The 22,750-nt window shown below is 42.0% G+C and overlaps 3 protein-coding genes across 4 annotated transcripts; all 3 read right to left on the reverse strand.

The window, feature by feature from the left end:
• Nucleotides 1-477: 477 nt before the first annotated feature.
• Nucleotides 478-6,488, reverse strand: LOC112271988 (DNA topoisomerase 2-like). Its single transcript, XM_024462334.1, has 12 exons — nucleotides 6,140-6,488; nucleotides 5,395-5,542; nucleotides 5,212-5,287; nucleotides 4,219-4,375; nucleotides 3,567-3,758; nucleotides 3,294-3,486; nucleotides 3,165-3,214; nucleotides 2,689-3,057; nucleotides 1,484-1,558; nucleotides 1,312-1,398; nucleotides 1,115-1,205; nucleotides 478-1,031 (listed from the first exon to the last, which is right to left on the reverse strand). The coding sequence occupies exons 4-12, from the start codon at nucleotides 4,354-4,356 to the stop codon at nucleotides 862-864; spliced, it is 1,365 nt and encodes a 454-aa protein (XP_024318102.1). The 5' UTR covers nucleotides 4,357-4,375; nucleotides 5,212-5,287; nucleotides 5,395-5,542; nucleotides 6,140-6,488; the 3' UTR covers nucleotides 478-861.
• A 2,222-nt stretch (nucleotides 6,489-8,710) lies between these two features.
• LOC100844286 (DNA topoisomerase 2-like) lies at nucleotides 8,711-15,565 on the reverse strand. Of its 2 annotated transcripts, XM_024462336.1 has the most exons (11): nucleotides 13,468-15,565; nucleotides 12,129-12,276; nucleotides 11,501-12,027; nucleotides 11,201-11,359; nucleotides 10,940-11,120; nucleotides 10,809-10,858; nucleotides 10,332-10,700; nucleotides 9,733-9,807; nucleotides 9,561-9,647; nucleotides 9,390-9,480; nucleotides 8,711-9,316 (listed from the first exon to the last, which is right to left on the reverse strand). In XM_024462336.1, the coding sequence occupies exons 3-11, from the start codon at nucleotides 11,525-11,527 to the stop codon at nucleotides 8,973-8,975; spliced, it is 1,383 nt and encodes a 460-aa protein (XP_024318104.1). In that variant the 5' UTR covers nucleotides 11,528-12,027; nucleotides 12,129-12,276; nucleotides 13,468-15,565; the 3' UTR covers nucleotides 8,711-8,972. The 2 variants fall into 2 exon arrangements, with proteins under 2 accessions (XP_024318104.1, XP_024318103.1); XM_024462335.1 differs by lacking the exon at nucleotides 13,468-15,565 and having other exon boundaries at nucleotides 9,390-9,489; nucleotides 12,129-13,284.
• A 164-nt stretch (nucleotides 15,566-15,729) lies between these two features.
• Nucleotides 15,730-16,936, reverse strand: LOC100824720 (E3 ubiquitin-protein ligase CIP8). The gene has a single exon (XM_003574627.4). It carries the CDS (start codon nucleotides 16,835-16,837, stop codon nucleotides 16,028-16,030), a length of 810 nt encoding a protein of 269 aa, XP_003574675.1. The 5' UTR covers nucleotides 16,838-16,936; the 3' UTR covers nucleotides 15,730-16,027.
• Nucleotides 16,937-22,750: the final 5,814 nt, after the last annotated feature.

The raw sequence follows: 22,750 nt of genomic DNA on the forward strand, positions 1-22,750 counted from the left end.
AGATTGACATGGTTTGGTGGCAAATTTAGAATAAAAAGTGATGCATTTTACTTTGAACCGAGATTTTTTGAGTGACATCTTCAGAACGAAGAATTGTCAGTTCCGAATTTGATTGTCAAGTTGTTTACGCTTGCATTGTTTTTTTGTTTGGAAAACCATAATCGCCTAAGCTTAACCCTAGAGAGGTTAGTGATGGATTCATGTGCCCCCAAGTCCAATTTTTTTTTTTGAGAGATGATGCTACTTTTTTTAGAGGGAAAGATGATACTACTTGTATACACCAGCACATCTGAAAAACCTATTGGATTCGCAAAAAATTAAAATAAATAGCGCCAGCCCACTGAGCCCAGAATTGTGCTGAGAAATCAGAAAACTTATCCAGTGGGCTTATATTTCAGACGGCAGCCCAACCAGTTCTTTCAACCTATCATCACCACAGCCCACACCACCGTTATTTCAGAAAACCAGAATGCAGTAGAAGAGATATATTTTATTTTGTTTTCACATCCGAAAAAGAAAACAAGGTGCCCATGTTTGAACGGATCAGCAAAACGCAAAATCTATCACGAGCAGCCGGAAGCTGCAAACGATTTGGCAGGAACGAAGTAGTACCAAGTACCTAGCATCAACGTCTCAGCGATTGACTGAGAACGCATCGGCATTGCGGTAACTAATCCATGAATCATCAGGCGCGCTGTGCCTTCTTCTTGTTCCCCCTCGTCAGCCTCGCCCTCGGCGCAGCCGGCGCGGCGACGGCAGAGTGTCCGGCGACGGCGACGGTCGCAGCTCGCCCCCTCGTCCTTCTTACCTTTTTGTCCGGGGAAGCAACAGCAGCAGCAGCACAAGGAATGTTATCCTCTGCTAACGTCTCCTTATCTGCCTCGCCATCGCTGTTCTCACCATGAGCTGCTGCTGCGGCTGATGCCGTCCTTTTCCTCGTGCCGGCGGTGGCCCGGGTTGCGGGTTTTGGTGCCGTTTTCGCAGCCGCTGGCTTTCTTCCCCTCCCAGCTCCTGTTTTACTTGCAGTCCTTCTGTTTGCAAGGCGTGATCAGCTTAAATTGTTGGAGAATGTTTGACAATACATGAGATGAGATTGAGAGGACTTTCATCGCACCTGTATGAGCTGAAGATGAGTCCACCACATTGTTGGCCGGGCGAGCTTCTAGCAGAGGTACTTCATCATGAACAATCTCAATCACAGTCGCCTGTGAAATTTTAATACTAAATGTTACATTTTCCTATCTATATGAAATGGCAGAGAGCTTGCCCATTTCTTCAAAATAGAATGATAATAACTTGAGTGAGACATACCTTCGTATTAGTTTTTCCCTTCTTCTGTGCTGCTGGTTTTGATTTGACAGGCTTACAGACACCAGCCTCACCATCATTTGCAGTAGTCTTTTGAATGTGAAATATTACATCGTCAGTCTGAGACAGTTTCCGCAGAGTCGGTTCTCGTGATTGGCAACAGAAATGATCTAACCTTTTTAGTTGGTTTCTTTCTATTCCTTAAACTTTCCAAACGCTCAATCTCAGCACGCTTTAAATCATCAAACCTCTGTTAACAAATTACAATACAACCATCAAACAACATCGTTAACACTTCTAAAGGCACATAGATTTCAGGTGCGCATTCGGAGTATACCTGGGCATGGGTGGCCCGGCCCTTCCAGCCCGGCCCGAAGCCCGATGTCCCGGGCCGGGCTCGGGTCTAAATTTCCAGTCCCAAGCCCGGCCTGAAAGCCCGAAATGACAAAAAAAGAGTATTTTTAGGAAAAATAGGTATAAAAATCATTCATTTATTCAAAAATAATTATTTTAATGCTCAAATAGCCTATTTTCAGTGTTTCGGGCCGGGCCGGGCTCGGGCTTCAGGTTTGACCGTCGGGCTTTTATGAAGCTCGGCCCGAACCCAGCCCGGCCCGAGGTTTGTCCAGGTATAATTCGGAGTTTGGGCTCCATGGAGTGCAAAATTCTAAAAGCAAATAAATGACATTTAGAAGTTTCAAAACATACTGTATGTGTAAATTGAATGTGTGAGATAGAAAAAAGAGATAAATTTGTGGATTTACAATACCAAAGGTTATATCCATTGTGGATGCACATATTTGTCTTTTTTCTACAACCTACAAATGAAAAGGTTGCTCAACTAAATATTACGTGTATATATTATGGCATCTCCAAGGGTGAGACCCCATTTGTCCATCTGGGGAGTGTTTGGACAAACGAGGATGCAGAAAATATGTTGTTGTCCAATGAGAACCCTCATTTATCCTTTTCATGAGTCTTTGACTTGTGGACTAAAAGAACAAGTGGATAAGATTTTAACAAATTATGCACAAATGGGGACTCTCTATTCTCTCCCCAAATTTGGAGAAGAAACGGGGGATATGTGGACAACTTTTGGACAATGGGGATCCTCGTTGGGTTGCATTTTTGTCCATGGACCCCCAAATGGACAAATGTGGAGAGTTTGGGTGGTTCCCTTGGAGATCCCCTTGGACATCCATATCTAAATGTAAATTTTGTTTCTGAATTTTTTGAAACATCTTAATATGGTTATAATTTTTTTGAAAATGCCGGGCTCCCCCCCCCCCATTAGGGGTTTCCCCCATATAAAACAAAAAATGAAGCACCGAAACATTCGCCCTAGATAACAAAAGAACATCAGGGAATAGCAGAACTTACATCTAATTCAACTTCAAGAGCATCAAGATCTTTAATCCAGAGCAATCTTGGTTTGGATCTTCTCACCTCCTTGATTTTCTCCTCTAACTCGGTCTTTTCAGCATAGAGCTCATGTAGCTTTTCTCGAGCCATGCTGCCAATTGGTATCGAAAGGAGGTACTCATAGTCACTTGCTAAAACTCTTTTGCCACCCTCAGGACTCTCACTGCTCGTTGGAAATGGAGAAAATCCCTTCCGGTAAAGCTCGAGAACTAAATCATATGCTTCCCTGTCTAATACTGTGATATCACCACGACCGACACTAAGAATGAACCTAACTTTGTTAGTGATCTTCCACAAGTCGAGGTCGAGAGAGTCCAGTTGTGCTTTCTGCATAGCATACTTGATTATACTCTTGTTTAATTACTAGCATGTTAAAATGAAAACATATATAACTTGAGTCAGGAGAAACACAATGCACAGAACATAAGCATTACCTTTCTTTTCTCATAGTATTCAAGCCTCAGGCCAAAGAACTCTTCGAGAACTGCAGAATGGTGCAATTTCAATAACCAGGAGATGCGAGGTAAAATCGTTTGCAACGGTTAACAAGCTGGAGTACTCACTTTCTTCTGGGGTTTTGTATTTTCGGATATTTATACCATTCCTATCAAACAAATGCATGTTTGTTGTTCCAACTGTAGTGATGAGGTTAAGTTTCTTCTCCAAACTTTCTTCTGTAACCTTTTCCATATTCTTCTCTTCCAATATTAACTTCAATTGTAAATTCATATCGTCACAACATTTATCTTTGATGAGCTGCAAATAAATCATAATCTTTAGAAACTCTTCATGTATGGCAACCCAAGTTACCTGCAAAGTATTGGTATTCCAGATACCTTAATACGAAACTCATTGGTCTTATTTTTCCTATTCTTACTCAAAGACTTAATGAAACATCTATAATCTTTAGTCCAGCAATGGATTGGCAACTCTGTGATAACCAATGTAGTCTCGTCGACAACCTTTATAACACCAGTCGTGCTATATGTGCTACCTTCGACTGTTGTACTAATCTTCTCTATACGGCCCTGCCAGACCAGAAACAAAATAGACTGAAGTTCAGTAACCACTCATGCATAAAAGGTTCTGCTAGTTGTATAAGAATATTAAATAGAATGTATCAGTGAAAACTTTCAAACTTTCAAACCTAGGCATTAGATCTTAAATAAATAGATGAGATAAAAGGTGGAACCTCTAATCAGTTAATGCATTTTATAAAAAAAAAACTAAGAGAACCCCATCTTATGGGTTTTTCATAAAATGCCATTAAGTGATTAGAGGTTCCACCTTTCTTCTGAGCCATTTATTTGAGATCTAATGGCTGAGATAGGAAGTTTTCAAGCCTTTTAACTTGTATATGTTTATAAAGTTAGTAAAAGAATATATGGCATGCAAGTATTTTTGCAAGACAACTACAATGATATTACTCTCACATGCTCAAATTATATACTTTATCGTATAATGCTGTAGTATTACCGTATTACTGACCTTAAAACCCCTATACCATGGGTCCATTGGTTCCACATGCTCGTAATTAAGTAATCGTCTCAGATTAGCAATGATGTCCCTTGGGTTGTAGCTTGGAACATTGCTATTGCATCCTCTACTTCCATTGACCAAAACCATGGGAATGATTGGAATGTACCTAAAGAATAATGACGGAACAAAAGTCGATCATCCCTCACGAACATATATTCATTAACTACATCAAATATTAAACTTTTGAGAGCGACACCAAATGGGTTCAATTGATTGTCCAGAATGTTCCAAATAGTTTAGCAGAGTGTCATCGTCTTCAGGAAACATAAGGCGTGTCACAGGTAATAAAGGTGTCCATAGGAGGCCACAATCCGGATCGGGCGTATTTGGTTGGTCGCATGGGTTGTTACTACCCAGGAAATCTTGAGCACCAAAGTAACCAATAGGATCCAAGAGATTTAAGTTGTTACTACCCACGAAATCTTTAGCCATGCTGACTATCGTATTCGGCACTCTGTTGACCAGGGCCGTATCGAGGAATTCGAGGCCCCAGTGCAAAACTCAAAATGGGGCCCTAAAATAACAAAATACAGCATAATAAAAGTTGGATGAACTCACAAACACGAGAGAACCTTGAATTGTTGCGATCTGAAATTCTTAATTCTTTTTTTTTTGCGGGTATGGAATTCTTAATTCTAGCGTTGCTGCAAACAAGCGGATTTATGATTTGGGCCTGGCTGGCTGGCTGCAGCATCGTCTTCGAAGTGTCAAATTGAATACTAAAAGATAATAGATTAGGCATTCGAGGAGTTGCTTTTGAATCTGCGATCAACATGCACGCTTCACGTATGGGATAGACTGGACATCGGGAAGCTCTGCAAGCCGACCCTCGGTTTATTGGGCCTAGTAATTTGCTGTTAATTAATCATAGCTAACCAATACTAAGGTTCAACTTGTGGGCCCTTGATTTTTGGAGGGTCTGAACAAGTGCACACTTTGCACCTGTCAGTATACGGCCCTGCTGTTGACCACAGTTGTATGCTGCTTGTTTCATAGCATAGGTAGCGAGCCGATAAACCTGCATCATGGGAAACATGGTATCTCATCAGCAGTTCAGCACGTCCTTATATTGAAGGCTCGGATAAATAAATTTGGCAAACTGCAACTTGCTGTTTGATAGCAGACCCTAGTCTGTTTATCAAGGTTGTTCTTGAACGCGGTGAACAGAATCTTCCTCTGGCCTCGATTGAGACCATCAACCACAGAAGGGACCGACCATTGCAACTCTGGTGTCAATTACATGTCAACAAAATTATTGTACTCGACATGTTCCCTGTCGAGCTTATAGAGCAAATTAGTACGGCAACTTGTTAAATAAAAAACGAACATGCAACAACAGAAGCTACCCGCAGAACCTGCCTATTTTACACAGGGGAAATGAACCGCAATAATAATTTGAGGACCAAAAAGACACCTAATAATGCCAATTGGTAATCCAATTTTCCCATATAGTCAGACTGGCACCAATTTAGCAATTGGTTTACTGTACTTGGGATGATCTTTTCCCCTAGCATGCATGGCATGTTTCACGAAATCGAATTCCAAAAATCCCTAAGATTGTAACTAGTATGCTTAATGTGGGACACCTCCAATCGGTGATCCGTATAGCAAATTGAAAGGTACACAACCTTTAGCTTTTTTTTAAAAAAAGTGAAATGCTAGTGGGATAGAAGTGACGAACTAATATCAAGTTACCTTCAGGTGTATGATCAATTAATCGGACAAAGAAGGGGGAAGACATTAAAAACGATCTTTGCGCAAAAAGAAAACGAAGGGGAGTAAAAACGATCGCCATTGGCATGTGCATCTACAATTGAAAAAGGTGTAAATCTACAGAGTAAAAACCCTCAGTTGAATAGAGAAGACGCACCGGTGGTTTCGTAGCCGGTGGCGTCGATGAATTCGAACGAGACGTCGCTTGCTGCTCCGGCGACGTTCGTCGGATTTCGGCTTCCGGCGGCGGCTCGGCGAACCGTTGGTTTGATTGCTTGGGTTTTTATTGGATGGATCCGGGATTTGTTTTGGGCCTTGAAAGGAAAGAGTATGCGTCCACATTCTCTCTCTCTGTTTTTGTTTTCTGTTGTTGCTTTCCTTTTTTTTCTTTCTGTTTTTGCTTTCCTTTTAGACTCACGATGGGAATGGTATCCTGAAACCATGATGGCGATTTCCTTGTTTTCGGCCTTGAGGTAAGAAGGAAACTAGTACTGTATAACAAGCAGCAATTTAGTTAGTTTCAAAAAAACAAGCAGCAATTTAGTTTAGACGCATCCATGAACAGCTCTCATCTTTTCTTTCTTACAGATTTGGTTAAGAGATCTGTACTTCTGTACCGTGCACCAAAATATGGCGCCGAGGTTCAGTGAATCATAAGTTGTACGAAAGAAGAAAAGTAGCCATGAATCCAGTAATAGTAGTATTATTCTGATGACATAGAAGGTGATTACTTTGAATCTGGGCAACATCTAAAATTGCCAAGATAATTTAGCATGTCTAAAAAATTGAATGAATGAACAAGGTGAATCAACCACCAAATACTTTGAACTTTGAGGAATGTTTTTTGCTCATTTCACAAGACAATATGCAGGCCATGCACACTTTTAACCACGCATTACAGCGAAGTAGATATACATACAGGCAAGGCAGTACATCGAATTTATTCTGGAAGTATAATCAGTTATTTACCAGAAAGCAGCAGGAGACCACTATATACGATGTAACTTAGAAAAGGCTTCGGTCAATCGAATGCTATAGTATTTGTAAAACTGTATATTAAACATCAGCAATGCCAGACGACGACTGGCGCTTCTTTCTATTCACCAAGACAATCATGTACACCAACTAATAGACGCTTACCACCGTGAAACTTGATTGGTGCTAAAAACAAATGGAGAACTAATTTAATAATCAAAAGCAAATGCAGCATCAAAAACGCATCCAACTTTGGGGTTCATAGAACTAGGTCTTGTCAATGTCAGTTCAAGTCAAAATACAGGAAGCCCGTGACAACTGAAATTATCTAGAAATGAAACTATGTATTCAGTGGATACGAGAACTCAATTTCGAAACGTAATCATCAGCAATCATCCTAGAAGCAGCAGTGCCGAACTAGCTTGATTTTAGCGATTAATGCCAAATATACATATCCAGCATACTAGCAGTGGCATTGTGCCTTAATGCAGATGTGTGAGAATTGAAAGCTCATTAGGTAACTTTGAAGTGTTAACTCCCCAAGAAACTTATCCTCACCAAGTTTCTGCATTTTTCTTGACTTGGACAATAAGAAGAACATATTTCTGTAATACTCCCTCCGATCCTAAATTCTTGTTGTTGTTTTAGTACAAATTTGAACTAAAACAATGACAACAATTTAGGATCGGAGGGAGTACTAGTTAGGCCTATAACATAGTAGTGGAATTCGAACGAGATGTTGCTGCTGCTCCTGCAACGTTCGTCGGATTTCGGTTTCGAACGGTTTGGTACCTTCAGGTTTTTATTGGACGGATCCAGGAAAGAATGATGCGTCCATTTTCTTTTTTCGGTCTCTCTCTCTGTTTTTGCTTTCGTATTTTGGACTCACGATGGCAATGATATCTTGAAACCATGATGGCAATTTCCTTGTTTTGGGCGTTGAAATCACGAGGAAAGAAAGAAACTAATGGAGTGTACAAACTGATTTATGATGGTTTTTTCTCTCGTTTTTCATGGTATAAGCACTCGGTCAATTCTTGCAGTCTTGTGATCGTCCGATTATTTTATTCAATACCAAGTTTTAAACTCAGATGTTCCAGGCTATGATTGCTTCGTTCTCTTTGTTTTCCCACTTTTTTTTTGTACCTGACAGTACAGTAACTTTATTTTGATTGTATTATGTATACAGAACTTTGGCAGAAATATGCCGTCTGACTATCCTAGGACGGTTAGCCACGCTGAACTAGCCGATTTGCACTTTATCCTGATTTTAACATATGAAACTATGTAGGCATGTTTTTTAATATATTGGAGAAAATACTTGCACTTTTTTTTGTACTAGAGTGCGCTTGTCGGGTAAAAGGAGAGGGAATTTTACCAAAGGCATTTTCGTAAAAGGGATTTTACCAAGATTGACGAGGTTTGGTGGCAAATTCAGAATGAAAAGTGATGCATTTTACTTGGAACCGAGATTTTTTGAGTGATGACTTCAAAACCAAGAATTGGCAGTACTAAAGATACCAAATTAAAGGTGTTTGCTAAGTTGTTTACACTTCTGTCGGGTTTCGTTTTTGTTTGGAAAAATCATGCTTCGCCTGAGCTTAGCTCTAGAGAAGTTAGTCATGGATTCATGCACCCCCAAGTCATGCAAAAATAAATAAAAAATTGGGAGAGATGATGCTACTTGTATACAGTGCCAAGCTACCGGCACAACTAAAAAACCTATGCTTTCGCTGTGTGTGTGCGAGAGAGAGAGCAGAAAACTTCTCCGGTGGGTTTATAATTTAGACGGCAGCCCAACCAGTTCTTTCAACCTATCATCACTCCAACCCACAGCACCGTCCACCGTGATCTCGGAAATCAGAATGCAGTACAACAGATCTAATCCCCTAAAAAAAATTATACAAGAGATCTAATTCTAATCAAACAGAAAATCAAGTTGTTCATGTTTGAACGGATCAGCAACGCCTCAGCGATTGACTGAGAACACATTGCGGTGCCTAATCCATGAATCATCAGGCGCGCTGTGCCTTCTTCTTGTTCCCCCTCTTCAGCCTCGCAGCAGGCTCGGCGACGGCGACGGTCGCATCTCGCCCCCTCGTCCTTCTTACCTTTTTCTCCGGGGAAGCAACAACAGCAGCACGAGGAATGTTATCCTCTGCTAACATCTCCTTCTCTGCCTCAGCGTCGTTGATCTTACCATGAGCTGCGGCAGCTGATACTGTCCTCTTCCTCGTGGCGACGGTGCCCCGACTTGCGGGTTTTGGTGCCGTTTTCGCAGCAGTTGGCTTTCTTCCCCACTCAGCTCCTGTTTTACTTGCCCCCTTGTTGCTACATGTATCTCCTTTCTGCAGTACTTCTGTTTGCAAGGCGTGATCAGCTTAAACTGTTGGAGAATGTTTGAACATGAGATGAGAGGACTTTGATCGCACCTGTATGGGCTGAAGAGGAGTCCACCACATTGTTGGCCGGGCGAGCATCTAGCTGGGGCGCCTCGTCATGAACAATCTCAATCACACTTGCCTGCGAAATCTATATGAAATGGCAGAGAGCTTTTGGCCATTTCTTCAAAATAGAATGATAATAACTTGAGTGAGATATACCTTCGTGTTAGGTTTTCCCTTCTTTTGTGTTGCTGGTTTTGATTTGACAGGCTTACAGACACCAGCCTCGCCATCATTTGCAGTAGCCTTTTGAATGTGCAAGATTACATCGTCAGTGTGAGACAGTTTCCGCAGAGTCGGTTCTCAGGATTGGCAACAGAAATGATCTAACCTTCTTAGTTGGTTTCTTTCTATTCCTTAAAGTTTCCAAGCGCTCAATCTCAGCACGCTTTAAATCATCAAGCCTCTGTTAACAAATTACAATACAACCATAAAACAACACATCACATTTGGAGTTCAGGTGCGGGCATTTGGAGTTCGGGCTCCATGGAGCGCAAAATTCTAAAAACAAATAAATGACGTTTAGAAGTTTCAAAAATTCTGAAAAACATTCCATGTGTACTTATTAATGTAAGTAACACGCTATATGTGTAAATTTAATGTGTGAGATACAGAAAAAAAAGAGATAAATTTGTGGATTACAATAGCAAAGGGTGCATCTGTTGTAGATGCACATATTTGTCTTTTTTCTGCAGCCTACAAGTGAAAAGGTTGCTCAACTAAATTTTACATGTATGTATTAGACATCCATACCTAAATGTAAAGTTTGTTTCAGAATTGTTTTAAACATCTAAATATGGTTATATATATTTTTTTTGGAAAATGACGGGCTCCACTCCATTAGGGGTTTTTTCCCGATATGATGAAAGAAAAAAGAGCACCGACACATTCGCCGGAGATAACAAAACATCAGGGAATAGCAGAACTTACATCTAGTTCAGCTTCAAGAGCATCAAGATCTTTCATCCAGAGCAATCTTGGTTCGGATCTTCTCACCTCCTTGATTTTCTCCTCTAACTCGGCCTTTTCAGCATAGAGCTCATGTAGCTTTTCTCGAACCATGCTACTAATTGGTATCGAGAGGAGGTACTCATAGTCACTTGCTAAAACTCTTTTCCCGCCCTCAGGACTCTCACTGCTCTTTGAAAATGGAGCAAATCCCTTCCGATAAAGCTCGAGAACTAAATCATCTGTCTCCCTGTCTATTACTGTGATATCACCACGACCGACGCCAAGAATGAACCTAACTTTGTTAGTGATCTTCCACAAGTCGAGGTCGAGAGAGTCCAGTTGCGCTTTCTGCATAGCATACTTGATTATACTCTTGTTTAATTGCTATCATATTAAAATGAAAACATATATAACATGAGTCAGGAGAAACACGATGCACACTACATATTGCATTACCTTTCTTTTCTCATAGCATTCAAGCCTCAGTCCAAAGAACTCTTCGAGAACTGCAGAAATGATGCAATTTCAATAACCAGATGGACCAAGGTAAAATCATTTGCAACAGATATCAAGTCAGGAGTACTCACTTTCTTCTGGTGTCTTGTATTTTCGGATATTTATACCATCCCTATCAAACAAATGCATGTTTGTTGTTCCAACTGTTGTGATGAGGTTAAATTTCTTCTCCATACTTTCTTGCGTAACATTTTCCGTATTCTTTTCCTCCACTTGTACATTTATATTGTCATGATTTATATCTCTGATGCACTGCAAATGAATCATAATCTTTAGAAACTCTTCATGTATGGCAACCCAAGTTACCAGCAAAGTATCGGTATTCCAGCTACCTCAATACGTAAAGACATAAGGAAATCGAGATAATCTTTAGTCCAGCAATGGATTGGCAACTCTGTGATAAGCAATGTAGTCTCGTTGACAAACTTTATAACACCAGTTGTGCTATATGTGCTACCTTCAACTGTTGTACTAATCTTCTCTATACGGCCCTGCCAGACAGAAACAAAATAGATTACAGTTCAGCAACCACATGCATACAAGGTTTTGCTAGTTGTATAAGAACATTAAATAAACAATCTCGAAAAAAAAAAACTAAATAATTTCTTACATGATATTACCATATTACTGACCTTAAAACCCCTATACCATGGGTCCATTGGTTCTACAGGCTCGTAAGTAATCGTCTCAGGTTAGCAATGATGTCCCTTGGATTGTAGCTTGGAACATTGCTATTGCATCCTCTATTTCCATTGACCAAAACCATGGGAATGATTGGAATGTACCTAAGGAATAATGACAGAACAGAAGACGATCATATTTCAGGAACATATATTCATTAACTACATCAAACCTTTTGAGAGTGATACCAAATGGGTTCTATTGATCGTCCAGAATGTTCCACATAGTTTAGCAGAATGTCATCCTCCTCAGGAAATACAAGGCGTGTCACAGGTAATAAACATGTATGTAGGACACAACCATCCAGAGCATCTTCACCTCCCTGATATCTGGCACCAAAGGGACCACTAGGATCAAAGAGGTTTAAGTTGTTACTGCCCAGGAAATCTTGAGCCATGTTGATTATCGTCTGCTCAGCACTCTGTTGACCACAGCTGTATGCTGCTTGTTTCACAGCACAGTCAGCGAGCCAAGAAACCTGCATCATGCATGGGAAACATGGTATCTCATCAGCACGTCCTAATTGAAGCCTCGAATAAATAAATTTGGCAAACTGCAACTTGCTGTTTGATAGCAGACCCTAGTATGTTTATCAAGGTTGTTCTTGAACGCGGTGAACAGAACCTTCCTCTGGCCTCGATTGAGACCATCAACCACAGAAGGGACCGACCATTGCAACTCTGGTGTTAAGTCCATGTCAACAAAAAGATTGTACTCGATATGTTCCCTGTCAAGCTTATAGAGCAAATTAGTACGGCAACTTGTTAAATCCAAAACAAAGTAACACAGCAAGAACAGAACTTACCCGAAACACCTACTCCCTCCGACCCATATTACTTGTCTCAAATTTGCCCAAATATGAATGTATCTATGTTTAAAAAGTGTCTAGATACATGTAATATTGACAAGTAATATGGGTCGGAGGGAGTACCTATTTTACACAGGGGAAATGGACAGCAATAATAATTTGAGGACCAAATAAGACACCTAATAATGCCAATTGGTAATCTAATTTTCTGATATAGTCAGATTGGCACCAATTTAGCAATTGGTTTACTGTACTTAGGATGACACCAAGTATAGATGGAGGTAATGTGATCTTTGCCCCTAGCATGCATGACTTGTTTCACGAAATCAAATTCCAAAAATCCCTAAGATTGCAACTAGCATGCTTAATGTGGGACACTCCAATCGGTGATCCATACAGCAAATTGAAAGGTATACACAACCTTTAGTTTTGCTTTAAGAAAGTGAAATACTAGCGGAATAGAAGTGACGAACTGGTATCAACCCTTCAGGTTTATGATCAATGACCCAGATGAAACTGTTTTGCAATTTGGAGTTACACACTAATCACCGCAAAAAAGAACATTGGCAACATACATTTGTTCAAGTGTAAAATTTGTGTGTTAGCTGAAACTTGAAAAGAGGTTACTGAGATGGTTTTGCACGCTGAAATTGCCAACTTAATGGGTCCTAAATTGTACCCCGTCACTAACTTTAGGCACATCCATGAGTCGATGTAGTATTAATTTGTAGAAAAACAAAAATATATCTATTATTGTATAGAGTTTATAATAGTTCAAATCCCAAGCCCCAACAGCTCTTGGAACATTCTCAGTCCAGATTAGATCTTCAAAATGATTCTTACGTACAAAAACAAAAAATACAGAGCACTAGAATCTGCTGCTTAAGCGGACAAATTAACAATGGAAAAAAACATTACTCCCTCCGATCGGTATTTTTTGCCCAAATACGGACGTATCTATGTGTAAAAAGCATCTAGATACATGCAATATTTCGACAAGTAATTTCGGCCGGAGGGAGTAGAAACGATCCGCACTGGCATGTGCATCTACAATTGAAAAAAGGTCTAAATCTACAGGGTAAAAACTTCAGTTGAATAGAGAAGACGCACCGGTGGTTTTCTTAGCCGATGACGTCGATGAATTCGAACGAGACGTCGCTTGCTGCTCCAGAGACGTTCGTCGGATTCCGGCTTCCGGCTTCCGGCGGCGGCTCGGCGGACCGTTGATTGACCTTGAGCCCGCCCTCGACCTCCCGCCTCGTGGGATTTCTAACGGTTCGATTCCTTGGGTTTTTATTGGATAGACCGGGATTTGTTTTGGGCCTGAAAAGGAAAGAAGTATGCGTCCACATTCTCTCTCTGTGTTTTGTTTTCTGTCTTTTGCTTCCTTTTTCAGACTCACGATGGGAATGGTATCCTGAAACCATGATGGCGATTTCCTTGTTTTCGGCCTTGAAATCATGACGAAAGAAGGAAACTAGTATAACAAGCAGCAATTTAGTTCAGACACTTCCATGAACATCTCTCATCTTTTCTTTCTTACAGATTTGGTCTAAGCGATTTGTACTCCTGTACTGTGAACCACAACATGGCACCGAGGTTCAGTGAATCATAAGTAGTACGAAAGAAGAAAAGTAGCCATGAATCCAGTAATAATATCACTCTGATGACATATAAGGTGATTACTTTGAATATGGGCAACATCTAAAGTTGCCAAGATAATTAGCATGTCTAAAAATTTGAGCGAATAAACAAGGTGAATCAACCAGCAAATAATTTGAACTTTGAGGGAATGTTTTTTGCTCATTTCACAAGACAATATACAGGCCATGTACACTTTTAACCACGCATTACAGCGAAGTAGATATACATACAGGCAAGGCAGTACAGGAATTTATTCTGGGATTATAATCAGTTATTTACCAGAAAGCAGGGTACCAATATTTGATGGAACTTAGAAAAGGCTTCGGTCAATCGAATGCTATAGTATTTGTAAAACTGTATATTAAACATCAGCAAGGCCAGTTGACCACTGGTGCTTCTTTCTATTCACCAAGACAAACATGTACACCAACTAATAGACGCTTACCACCATAAAAACCTGATTGGTGCTAAAAACAAACGGAGAACTATTTGAAAATAAATCAAAAGCAAATGCAGCATCAAATAACGCATTCCAACTTTGGAGTTCATAGATCTAGGTCTTGTCAATGTCAGATCAAGTCAAAATACAGGAAGCCAGTGACAACTGAAATTATCTAGAAATGAAACTATGTATTCAATGGATACGAGAACTCAAATTTCATCAGCAATCTTCCTAGAAGCGACAGTGCAGAACTAGCTTGATTTAAGCGATTAATGCCAAATATACATATCCAGCATACTGGCAGTGGCATTGTGACTCTTAGTGCAGATGTGTGAGAACTGAAAGCTCATTGGGTAACTTTGAAGTCCCCAAGAAACTTATGAATCCTCACCAAGTTTCTCCATTTTTCTTGACTTGGACAATAAAAAGAACATATTTCTGTAATACTAGTTAGGCCTAACATAGCAGTGGAATTTGTATGTCCTTGGCTTACGGAAAATTACTCACTGAAACTTTTGCAACAGCAGAACGACATTTTGTAGGGGTAAATTGTATGTTTTCTGAATGTTAGAACAGAAACTCATTGCTGATCATACTAAAAGCAGAAGTGGGGAACTAGCTTAGATTTTTCTGGTCAGTGGCAAATATAAATACTGGCTGAGCTTTGAATACAAAATTGTGCAAGAGTCAACTGAAAATAATGGGCTTCCTCACCAAAACAAGGATAAGAAAATGCCTAGTCACTTTTTTGCAAACCAGGCTCTAAGTTTTTCTGGGGATCCCACACAATATGCTACAGATATGCAATTGTTGCGTTAGGGTTGAAAAAATAGTTGGGTCATTAGACCCAGAGATCAGTAATTAGTAAGGTAGACGCTAAATCAGATTCTACCAGCTGCTGATTCTTTTTCATAAGCAACAAATACCACATGATTTGCATAAATAAAATAAAAACAAGAGGGGAAATGAGATGAAGATAGCACCAACTGAGTTGCAGTGTTGCATTTCTTACATCTAAGCCTCCTACTTGCATATCCAGCATTCAAACAATTTATCAAATAAGATGATGGCTAAGAACTTACAAACAACTTATTGCTCAAAAGATACCAATCCACCCGCACGCCATATTTCACTTCATAACAAAAGGTTATCAAATGATGCAAGACAAAACACAGTACCAATCAATGTTATCATAAAGTATAAACACAGCGAAATGACTCGGTCTCAAACTAGACTCTACCAGCAAATCGATAATAAACACCATTGTATAAAATGCATCTATAAAATTTTCCAAATACAACAAATTATATTAGCTATTCTCTCTGAATTTAGAACAGATACAACATTGTATAGCATTTACATATGTATAATCCTCACGATACTGAAATAACACAAATCTCTCTTGCAGAAAGGGTAACATATCAAAACGGGCAAAACCATCTCTGCAACTATCTCTATACGCTTTCCTTCATACAACTGAGTAACCTTTTCCTAATTAGAGCAGCGCCAATCCAAAACCAAAATCATACAGCTCTACAGAACCACAGGAGTAAAGCTTGCCGTTACCGCACGGTTCATCATCGTTCAGGCAGCCACAGATAGTCCCGCCTTCCATGCCTCGTACTTGCGATCGTCGGTCGGCAGCTCAAAGCGGCAGAGAGGGCACGAGTTGCGCACCTCAAGCCACGGAACGATGCACTCCTCGTGGTACCGGTGCGAGCAAGGCAGCCTCTTCACGCACTCCCCCGCCGCGACCCCGTCCTTGCACACAGCGCACTCCTCCCCTTCCCCATCCTCGCCAGCGCCGATGACTGAGGACGGGAGCGCCTCGATGGCCGACCTGGCTGCCGGCGGCTTGTTGGTGAGGTACAACTCGTCCTCACCGGCGACGAGCACCTCGTACGCCTCCCGATCAGACGTGTACACGAAACCCTCATCGGCGTCCGCGGGGGGCGGCATGTCAGCTAGCACCTCCCACTCGGGCTCCGGGTGCTCCACCGAGGGTCCGGAGGCGGACGTGACCTCCTCCCAGTCGAATTCGTCGGCCGGCGCGGCGGCCTCGAGCGGCAGATCTGACTCCTCGTCGTCGAACTGGAAGCAGTCCCAGCGGATCGAGGCCTCCTCCTCCTCGTCGTCCACCTCGGGGAAGCCGAGGCGGTCGTTCCTGGGCGCGACGAGGGCGTCGTGGAAGAGGTCGGGCTCCACGGAGAGGAACTGGCTGCGGACGCGGTCGGCCGCCGCCGCCGACGCGGGGGACGCCGCCGACGGATCCGGCCGGAACACCGGCACGAAGGCGTCGTAGCATGAAGAGGACGACGTGGAGGAAGAGGAGGGCTCTAGGGTCCGGAAGATCTCGTCGGCGGCGAGCCGCAGGAGGAGGTACGAGGACGCCATTGGGGGTTCGCGATGCGACCTGGAGAGGAGCGTTTCGGGAATTTCCCCTTCGCTATTATCGCAGGTGCGTCTGCTTCCGTGATTCCGCCGACTCCTCCGGTGGGTGGTAGATGGGACTCTGGAGACTCTGGACTCCTGGAGTCAGTCTCATGACCAGTGGGTCCCATCAGGATGTGGTCCCGCGTTGTCATGGAGACGCTTCTGAATTGCGCGTATGACTGGGACGTGTCTCACCGACACCTGGGCCCACCGCTCGTAGGCTTTGTTGGTGGTTGAATTACTCTCATGGCAGGTGGGGACGTACGTCCCAGGGACCCCCTCCCCGGTACTGCTAGGTGGGTCCGGGTGAGACCATTGAGTGGCAGGTGGTAGTGTGTGAGCGGAGCAAAGGTACGGGCTGGGTTGCTTGTGATTTTGGATTGAAAGCGACGGTGGGAAGAGAAGACGCCGATCGGCTCGGAGCTCCCCGTCTGGGCAAAGCAACGCAACACAAGGTCCGCGCGTTACTGCTGGGCACGTGCGTTGACCGGTGTAGCGAAAACATCGTACGGGCATCACGTCTTCGACAAGCGCAGCCTCTCGTAGTAATTTCCTCGAGGAGCAATTGATTTCAAGCATGTCACCGTATCATTTAATTTATTTAAATCTATTTAGCGAGAAATTCATATTCTTTGCGCATAAATACGTGCTATTTTCCATCAAAGTATCTCCACTAAGCGAAGAATTTACAATTTCATTACATGTTTTTCAAGTATGCTAATGAAAAGTTTGCGCAACAATATGCGGTTGATGGCTCATATTTATTCTGTGATACCGTAAAAGAGCACGCGACGTAACCGTCACCTCCCACGGAAAGAATGGTTGCATCAATCTGACACCACAACGTCAAATCTAGAATTTAACTTTTTTGACTTAAATATGTAGAATTTAATCCTAGTTGGCATGCATACAACATCATACTTCAATAATCATCCAAGCAATGCTTGATTTATTATGGGGTGTTTGTTTTAAGAGCACATAACTATTGATCACCAACTAACTCATCGTATACAAAGGAACTAATCAAGTAGAACCTATCACACACGACCCGCAGTTCTCACACACACATGTACCATCCTTGCAATAGCCAGATTGATAACCGACGTCGTGGCACCGCACAGCACAAGTACCGCTAGACTTACCACAGGGGATTTTGGTGCTGAGATCATCGCATTTGCTTTGAACCACATCTACAAAAACGAAAGAAATATTTTTTATTTGATATAACCGCACATAATCCTTATATGAAGAAAGAGATCCAATATCAACATATTCTTACCAGAAGACACGAGCTGGGACATTATCAGGATGGATGCCACAATGAAAATGATCTTGCGAGCCATGGCAAATTCTTGGCTTGGCTGTCGATTTATCATGACACATGTATTTATAGGAAAGATTTCACATATATTCCTTCTTGGTCATTTATGTCTTCACAATATATTTATGCTCTAGCATTAATTTAGGTAATCTCTAAAGATTGGATATAAATTTTATATCTTTAGAAATTACTTCACATCGTCAAAGGGAATTAATATTCAATCTATAGAAATTCGTTTGACATATTCAACGTATCGACGGCCCAACAGCTGCAACGAAGGCCATAGCAAAGTGGGGCAGCCCAGCCACCGACATCACCCACCTCAATCGTCAGCACCAACTCGAGAGCCCACGCCCCGGGCGCCGACCTCCGCCTGGCTTCTATTCTTGGGCTTCGCTCATCCGTCCGCCGCACGATGCTTCACCTCAATGGCTGCCTTGTATTTTCAACGGCCAGAAATGTCACCGTAACCCGGAGGAAAACAACTTTGTGATTTTTATCATGCTAAATTAATTGTTAATGTTCAGATTCGGCTGTAAATGGTTTAACTCAACATCATATTGATTTGCTACTGCTCACGGGTACTAGCTTTTAGATGCATGTAGAATTTGAATTCGAAGATTTGTAATTTGGTAGACATTTACCTCATATTAACACTAAAAAAACATCTAGCAAAGTTCAGTGTCGCCGACTCATACTAAGGCCTAGTAGGTCATCTCCGCGGCTTGTCAATGGGTCTCCACGATACTCTGATACACGCTTGATGCTGAGTTTTCTGGGTGAGAAGGTTTATGCTGAGCTTTCTGCGTGAGAAGGCTTACGGCTCGCCGTGAACTGAAGATCTCGAGGAAGGACAGTTATGTGAACCGAGCTATGCTCTTCTTCAACACTCTACGCCTTCCTAAAAGTTGGTTTGTTGCTTGGGCTTTAATTTAGGAGTTTCAACTTAACATGAAGAATATAGAGTGAATGTAACATCCCCAGTTTAGCTAGCTAGTATTTTAATATGCCTCATGTTGAAACCTGAAAATGTGAGAATTTAAAATCTTCGAGAAACTCCCTAAATTGCTCAGAAAATTAATATACAAGTAATGTGCTACTCCCTCCGTTACATAATTCTTGTCTCAAATTTGCTCTAAAATGGATGTATCTATTCTTAGAAAGCATCTAGATATACATGTAGTATTTCGACAAGAATTATGGAACAAAGGGAATACATACTTTTATCAAACCTTCTCATAGTTGAGATAAGGACCTCTGTGTTGTTTAAAGAAATTCTTGTGGGCAGAACTCAAACTAAAAATCATTAACACTTTAACGGGATTAATTGATAGATCCAAGATATGCTAAATTGAGGGTTGGTTAAATCTCTTGAAAAATTGTTTCTAGCCTTTCGATAGCATAAGAAGCCGGCTATGGAAAAATCCACACAATTTTGAGAATTGGAAATCACCTATTTTCAGTTCAAACCCTGACTTTTAGTTCAAACCCTAATTTTTAGTTCAAACACTAATGCTGACCTATGGCTTAATAGCATCGATAGACTATGCATAAGAATAAGATAATCTTTTTCCGAAAGCTCATCTCGATATAACCTCTCGGTTAAGCATGTTTGGACGACAACAATGTTGCGATCCCTGACCTCCCATGGAGCACACGAGTGAGCACGATTACTGACTGAGCCTAGAGAGCTGACGAAAGTGACACCGGGACGTTCACTACTACAAAACACAACATAAGTGACGGGTCATTAGTGACGGGCCTTCCCCGCCCGCCATTGATGAATCTCATCGGTGACGGGTGCATAAAACCCGTCACTGATGAACCCTCATCAGTGGCGGGCGTACCATGCCCGTCACTAATAGTCATATCTAAAAAATCGCAAAATTCACCATACACACATCAGTGGCGGGCTTTACACCTAGGCCCGCCACTAATGACCCCCGGAGACCTTTAAAGATTGAAAAAATCATAACTAATTCATAAAAAATCATAAAAATGTGATTCTTTTTGCTAAAGTTTTATTTTTTCTTGCTTAACATAGTGAAACAATAATATCATATGATAACATTTGAAAAAATGATCTGCATAGTACAATCTTGTTATTTCTCATAGTTGAACTTTAGGTTTTAAGCAAATGTCAAAAAAGTTAATTCTTGGGCATGGAGTCCTCTTATGTGTACTAGTTGCTAGGAAAATTCAGAAACTTGAATTTTGACAAATGTTTAAAAAAAACTTCACAAAATGAACTATCATGTATGATGTTTATGTGTTTCAAGTCAAATGACCAAAGTCACAGCCATGTGTATAACATAGTTCATGATAATGTATTCATTTTTCGTATATAGGTGCATCTTCTCATGTCAAACAATATTGCCAAAGAGATTTGTAAATGTTAGGTTCAAAAAATATGAGTTACCATTTTTTATATGTTATTATTCATATTTGAGACCATCAGTAACGGACTTTTACCTTTAGACCCGCCACTGATGCTCTCTGGATATTTCACTGCTAATAAGCACAGATCCGTGTGCTCTCACCCTATTGGCCTAGCGACGAAAAGGCATCGGATCCACTGGCCCACCTCTCTTTCTCTTCCCATCCAAGCTCCTCCCGAAACTTTTTCTCTCCTCATCTCCCTCGTTCTCCTCCCGATCTGGCGTCTCCCTTCTCTCTCGCTTCTCTCCTGCGTGGGCGCCCAAGCCTCCGTCCCGATCCCCCTTCTCCCTCCCTTCTCTCTTCTCCTCCTCCTGCCGCGGGCGCCCAAGCCTCTCCCTTCTCCTCCTGCCGCGGGCGTCCAAGCTAGAAGCCCCTTCCCTCTCCTCTTGCAGCAGGCGCCCAAGCTACTCGAGAACCTGCAACAGCGGCGAAGCTTGGCGGGGCCGACAGATCCACCGCCCACGACCTTGCCCGCGGCCGACCCGGGCTTCCTCAACCCCGCCGCCCCCAGATCCGGCGCCCTCGATCGCGCCCGCCGCCAGATCCGCTTCCCTCGAATCCCGTCGCCGCCAGTACTCTCTCTCTCTCTCTCCCTCTCCCTCTCTCCCTCTCTCTATGTCTCTCTCTCTCTCTCGCTAGTGCAGAAGTGATTTTCTATTGTGTGCATCGATCTGGGACTGATTTGGGCACTTGTGGATGTACGCCCCTTCAATCTCTCTCTCTGATTTTTGTATGTGTGGATGTGCAACGCAATAATCTGATTCCTTTGGTGTAGAAGCAACGGGCAAGAGAAAGGGATTGCAAGAAATTGTGACTTGTTCTTGGTGTAGAAGCAACAGACAAGAGAAAGGGATTGAAAGAAATTGCGACTAGTCCATGTAACCCGTCTGTGACTGCTGCCGGCCAAGGCCGGTCTTCTCCGGCAGCCGCCGCCGCCGCCGCCGCTGATGTAGGGCACGACGAGTCGGCGTCCGCAAGGTGGGATCTGGGCCTGGCCGTGTTTTTTATTTATTTTCTCCGAACTGCATCAGTGGCGAGGGGTTGTGTGTGACCGACAGTGATGTCTACGGCATCAGTGACGGGCAACATGATAGGTACATCAGTAACGGTTGGGGCGACCGTTACTGAAGTTAGTAACGGCGGCCCCGACCGTTACTGATGTTGTTTTTCGACCGTTACTGATAAAACTTTATGTAGTAGTGGTTACAGAAAATATGCGTAGTTATCACAATGATTGCACTGTAAATTTTTCATTTTTTCCTTCACGGTCATTTTATCTGATTTTACTTAAAGAGACAAAGTGCATACAGACTATTGCCGTGAACTCGACATGTCTTGGCATGTTAGGTATACTGAACACGATATGTACAGAAACACCAGGCTCAATCCCTGGTTCTGGATTTGGTGCCGTGTGAGAACTTCAGTGTGGCGTTCGGCTCGCGTTGCACATAGGATGTGACACATGCTCGAATTTGACCGTTGAGAGAAGTATAGTTAAATTTTATGTGTTGACACGTGTTAAGTATGCGAATTAGCAAATCTGTGTGGCCACACGCTTATCTCCATAAGATAGCCGGTTAGACTATAGCTTGGCTTGAAATTCCTGTTTCCGTCCCCTTAACACGTGATTGGAGTATTGGGCACCAGTGGAAGTTTAGTTGGTGCGTCCTAGTCTATTAGCTGGTGAGAGAAGGAGGTGTCAGAAACAAAAAGGTGGTTAGAGAAGGACTCATCACCTTTTATTTTTCTCTCGGAGCACACGGGGACTTTCTGAAAGACGAGAAGCCAAGAAAGTTGGAACAAATACTGGCCCTGCTGGACTAGGATAGATTATGCATTTGTTTTTCGTAATTCCTAAAATTATTCGTTCTTTTGCTGATGTAATTTTTATGGAAAAAAAAAGAAACATCTTTGGGACAGAGAAGACAAAATCCAACAACACTGTCAAAAAGAGTTGTGCACTAAACTTGTGTTTTAATCCAGAGTGTGTAACAACTTTTTCTTACATGCACACAAAAATATGCGTGTATTGTAATTCCAAAAAATTAGTTTATGCACCTATCCGAATATCGACTATATATAGGCTCTCAAGCCAATAGCTCGCCCGAAGGAAG

Source organism: Brachypodium distachyon, chromosome 3 (assembly GCF_000005505.3).
Source record: "Brachypodium distachyon strain Bd21 chromosome 3, Brachypodium_distachyon_v3.0, whole genome shotgun sequence".
NCBI lineage: Eukaryota > Viridiplantae > Streptophyta > Magnoliopsida > Poales > Poaceae > Brachypodium > Brachypodium distachyon.

What these genes read in the sequence shown, in the direction of transcription:
- LOC112271988 (XM_024462334.1), bottom strand. Translation starts at nt 4,356, where the DNA reads ATGGTTTTGGTCAATGGAAGTAGAGGATGCAATAGCAATGTTCCAAGC. An exon ending in ATACAAAACCCCAGAAGAAA is followed by an intron (nt 3,215 to 3,293) that starts GTGAGTACTCCA and finishes ACCATTCTGCAG; the next exon opens with TTCTCGAAGAGTTCTTTGGC. An exon ending in AATACTATGAGAAAAGAAAG is followed by an intron (nt 3,058 to 3,164) that starts GTAATGCTTATG and finishes TATGCTATGCAG; the next exon opens with AAAGCACAACTGGACTCTCT.
- LOC100844286 (XM_024462335.1), bottom strand. Translation starts at nt 11,527, where the DNA reads ATGGACCCATGGTATAGGGGTTTTAAG. An exon ending in CATGGTATAGGGGTTTTAAG is followed by an intron (nt 11,360 to 11,500) that starts GTCAGTAATATG and finishes TCTGTCTGGCAG; the next exon opens with GGCCGTATAGAGAAGATTAG. An exon ending in GAAAGAAACCAACTAAGAAG is followed by an intron (nt 9,648 to 9,732) that starts GTTAGATCATTT and finishes CACATTCAAAAG; the next exon opens with GCTACTGCAAATGATGGCGA.
- LOC100824720 (XM_003574627.4), bottom strand. Translation starts at nt 16,837, where the DNA reads ATGGCGTCCTCGTACCTCCTCCTGCGGCTCGCCGCCGACGAGATCTTC.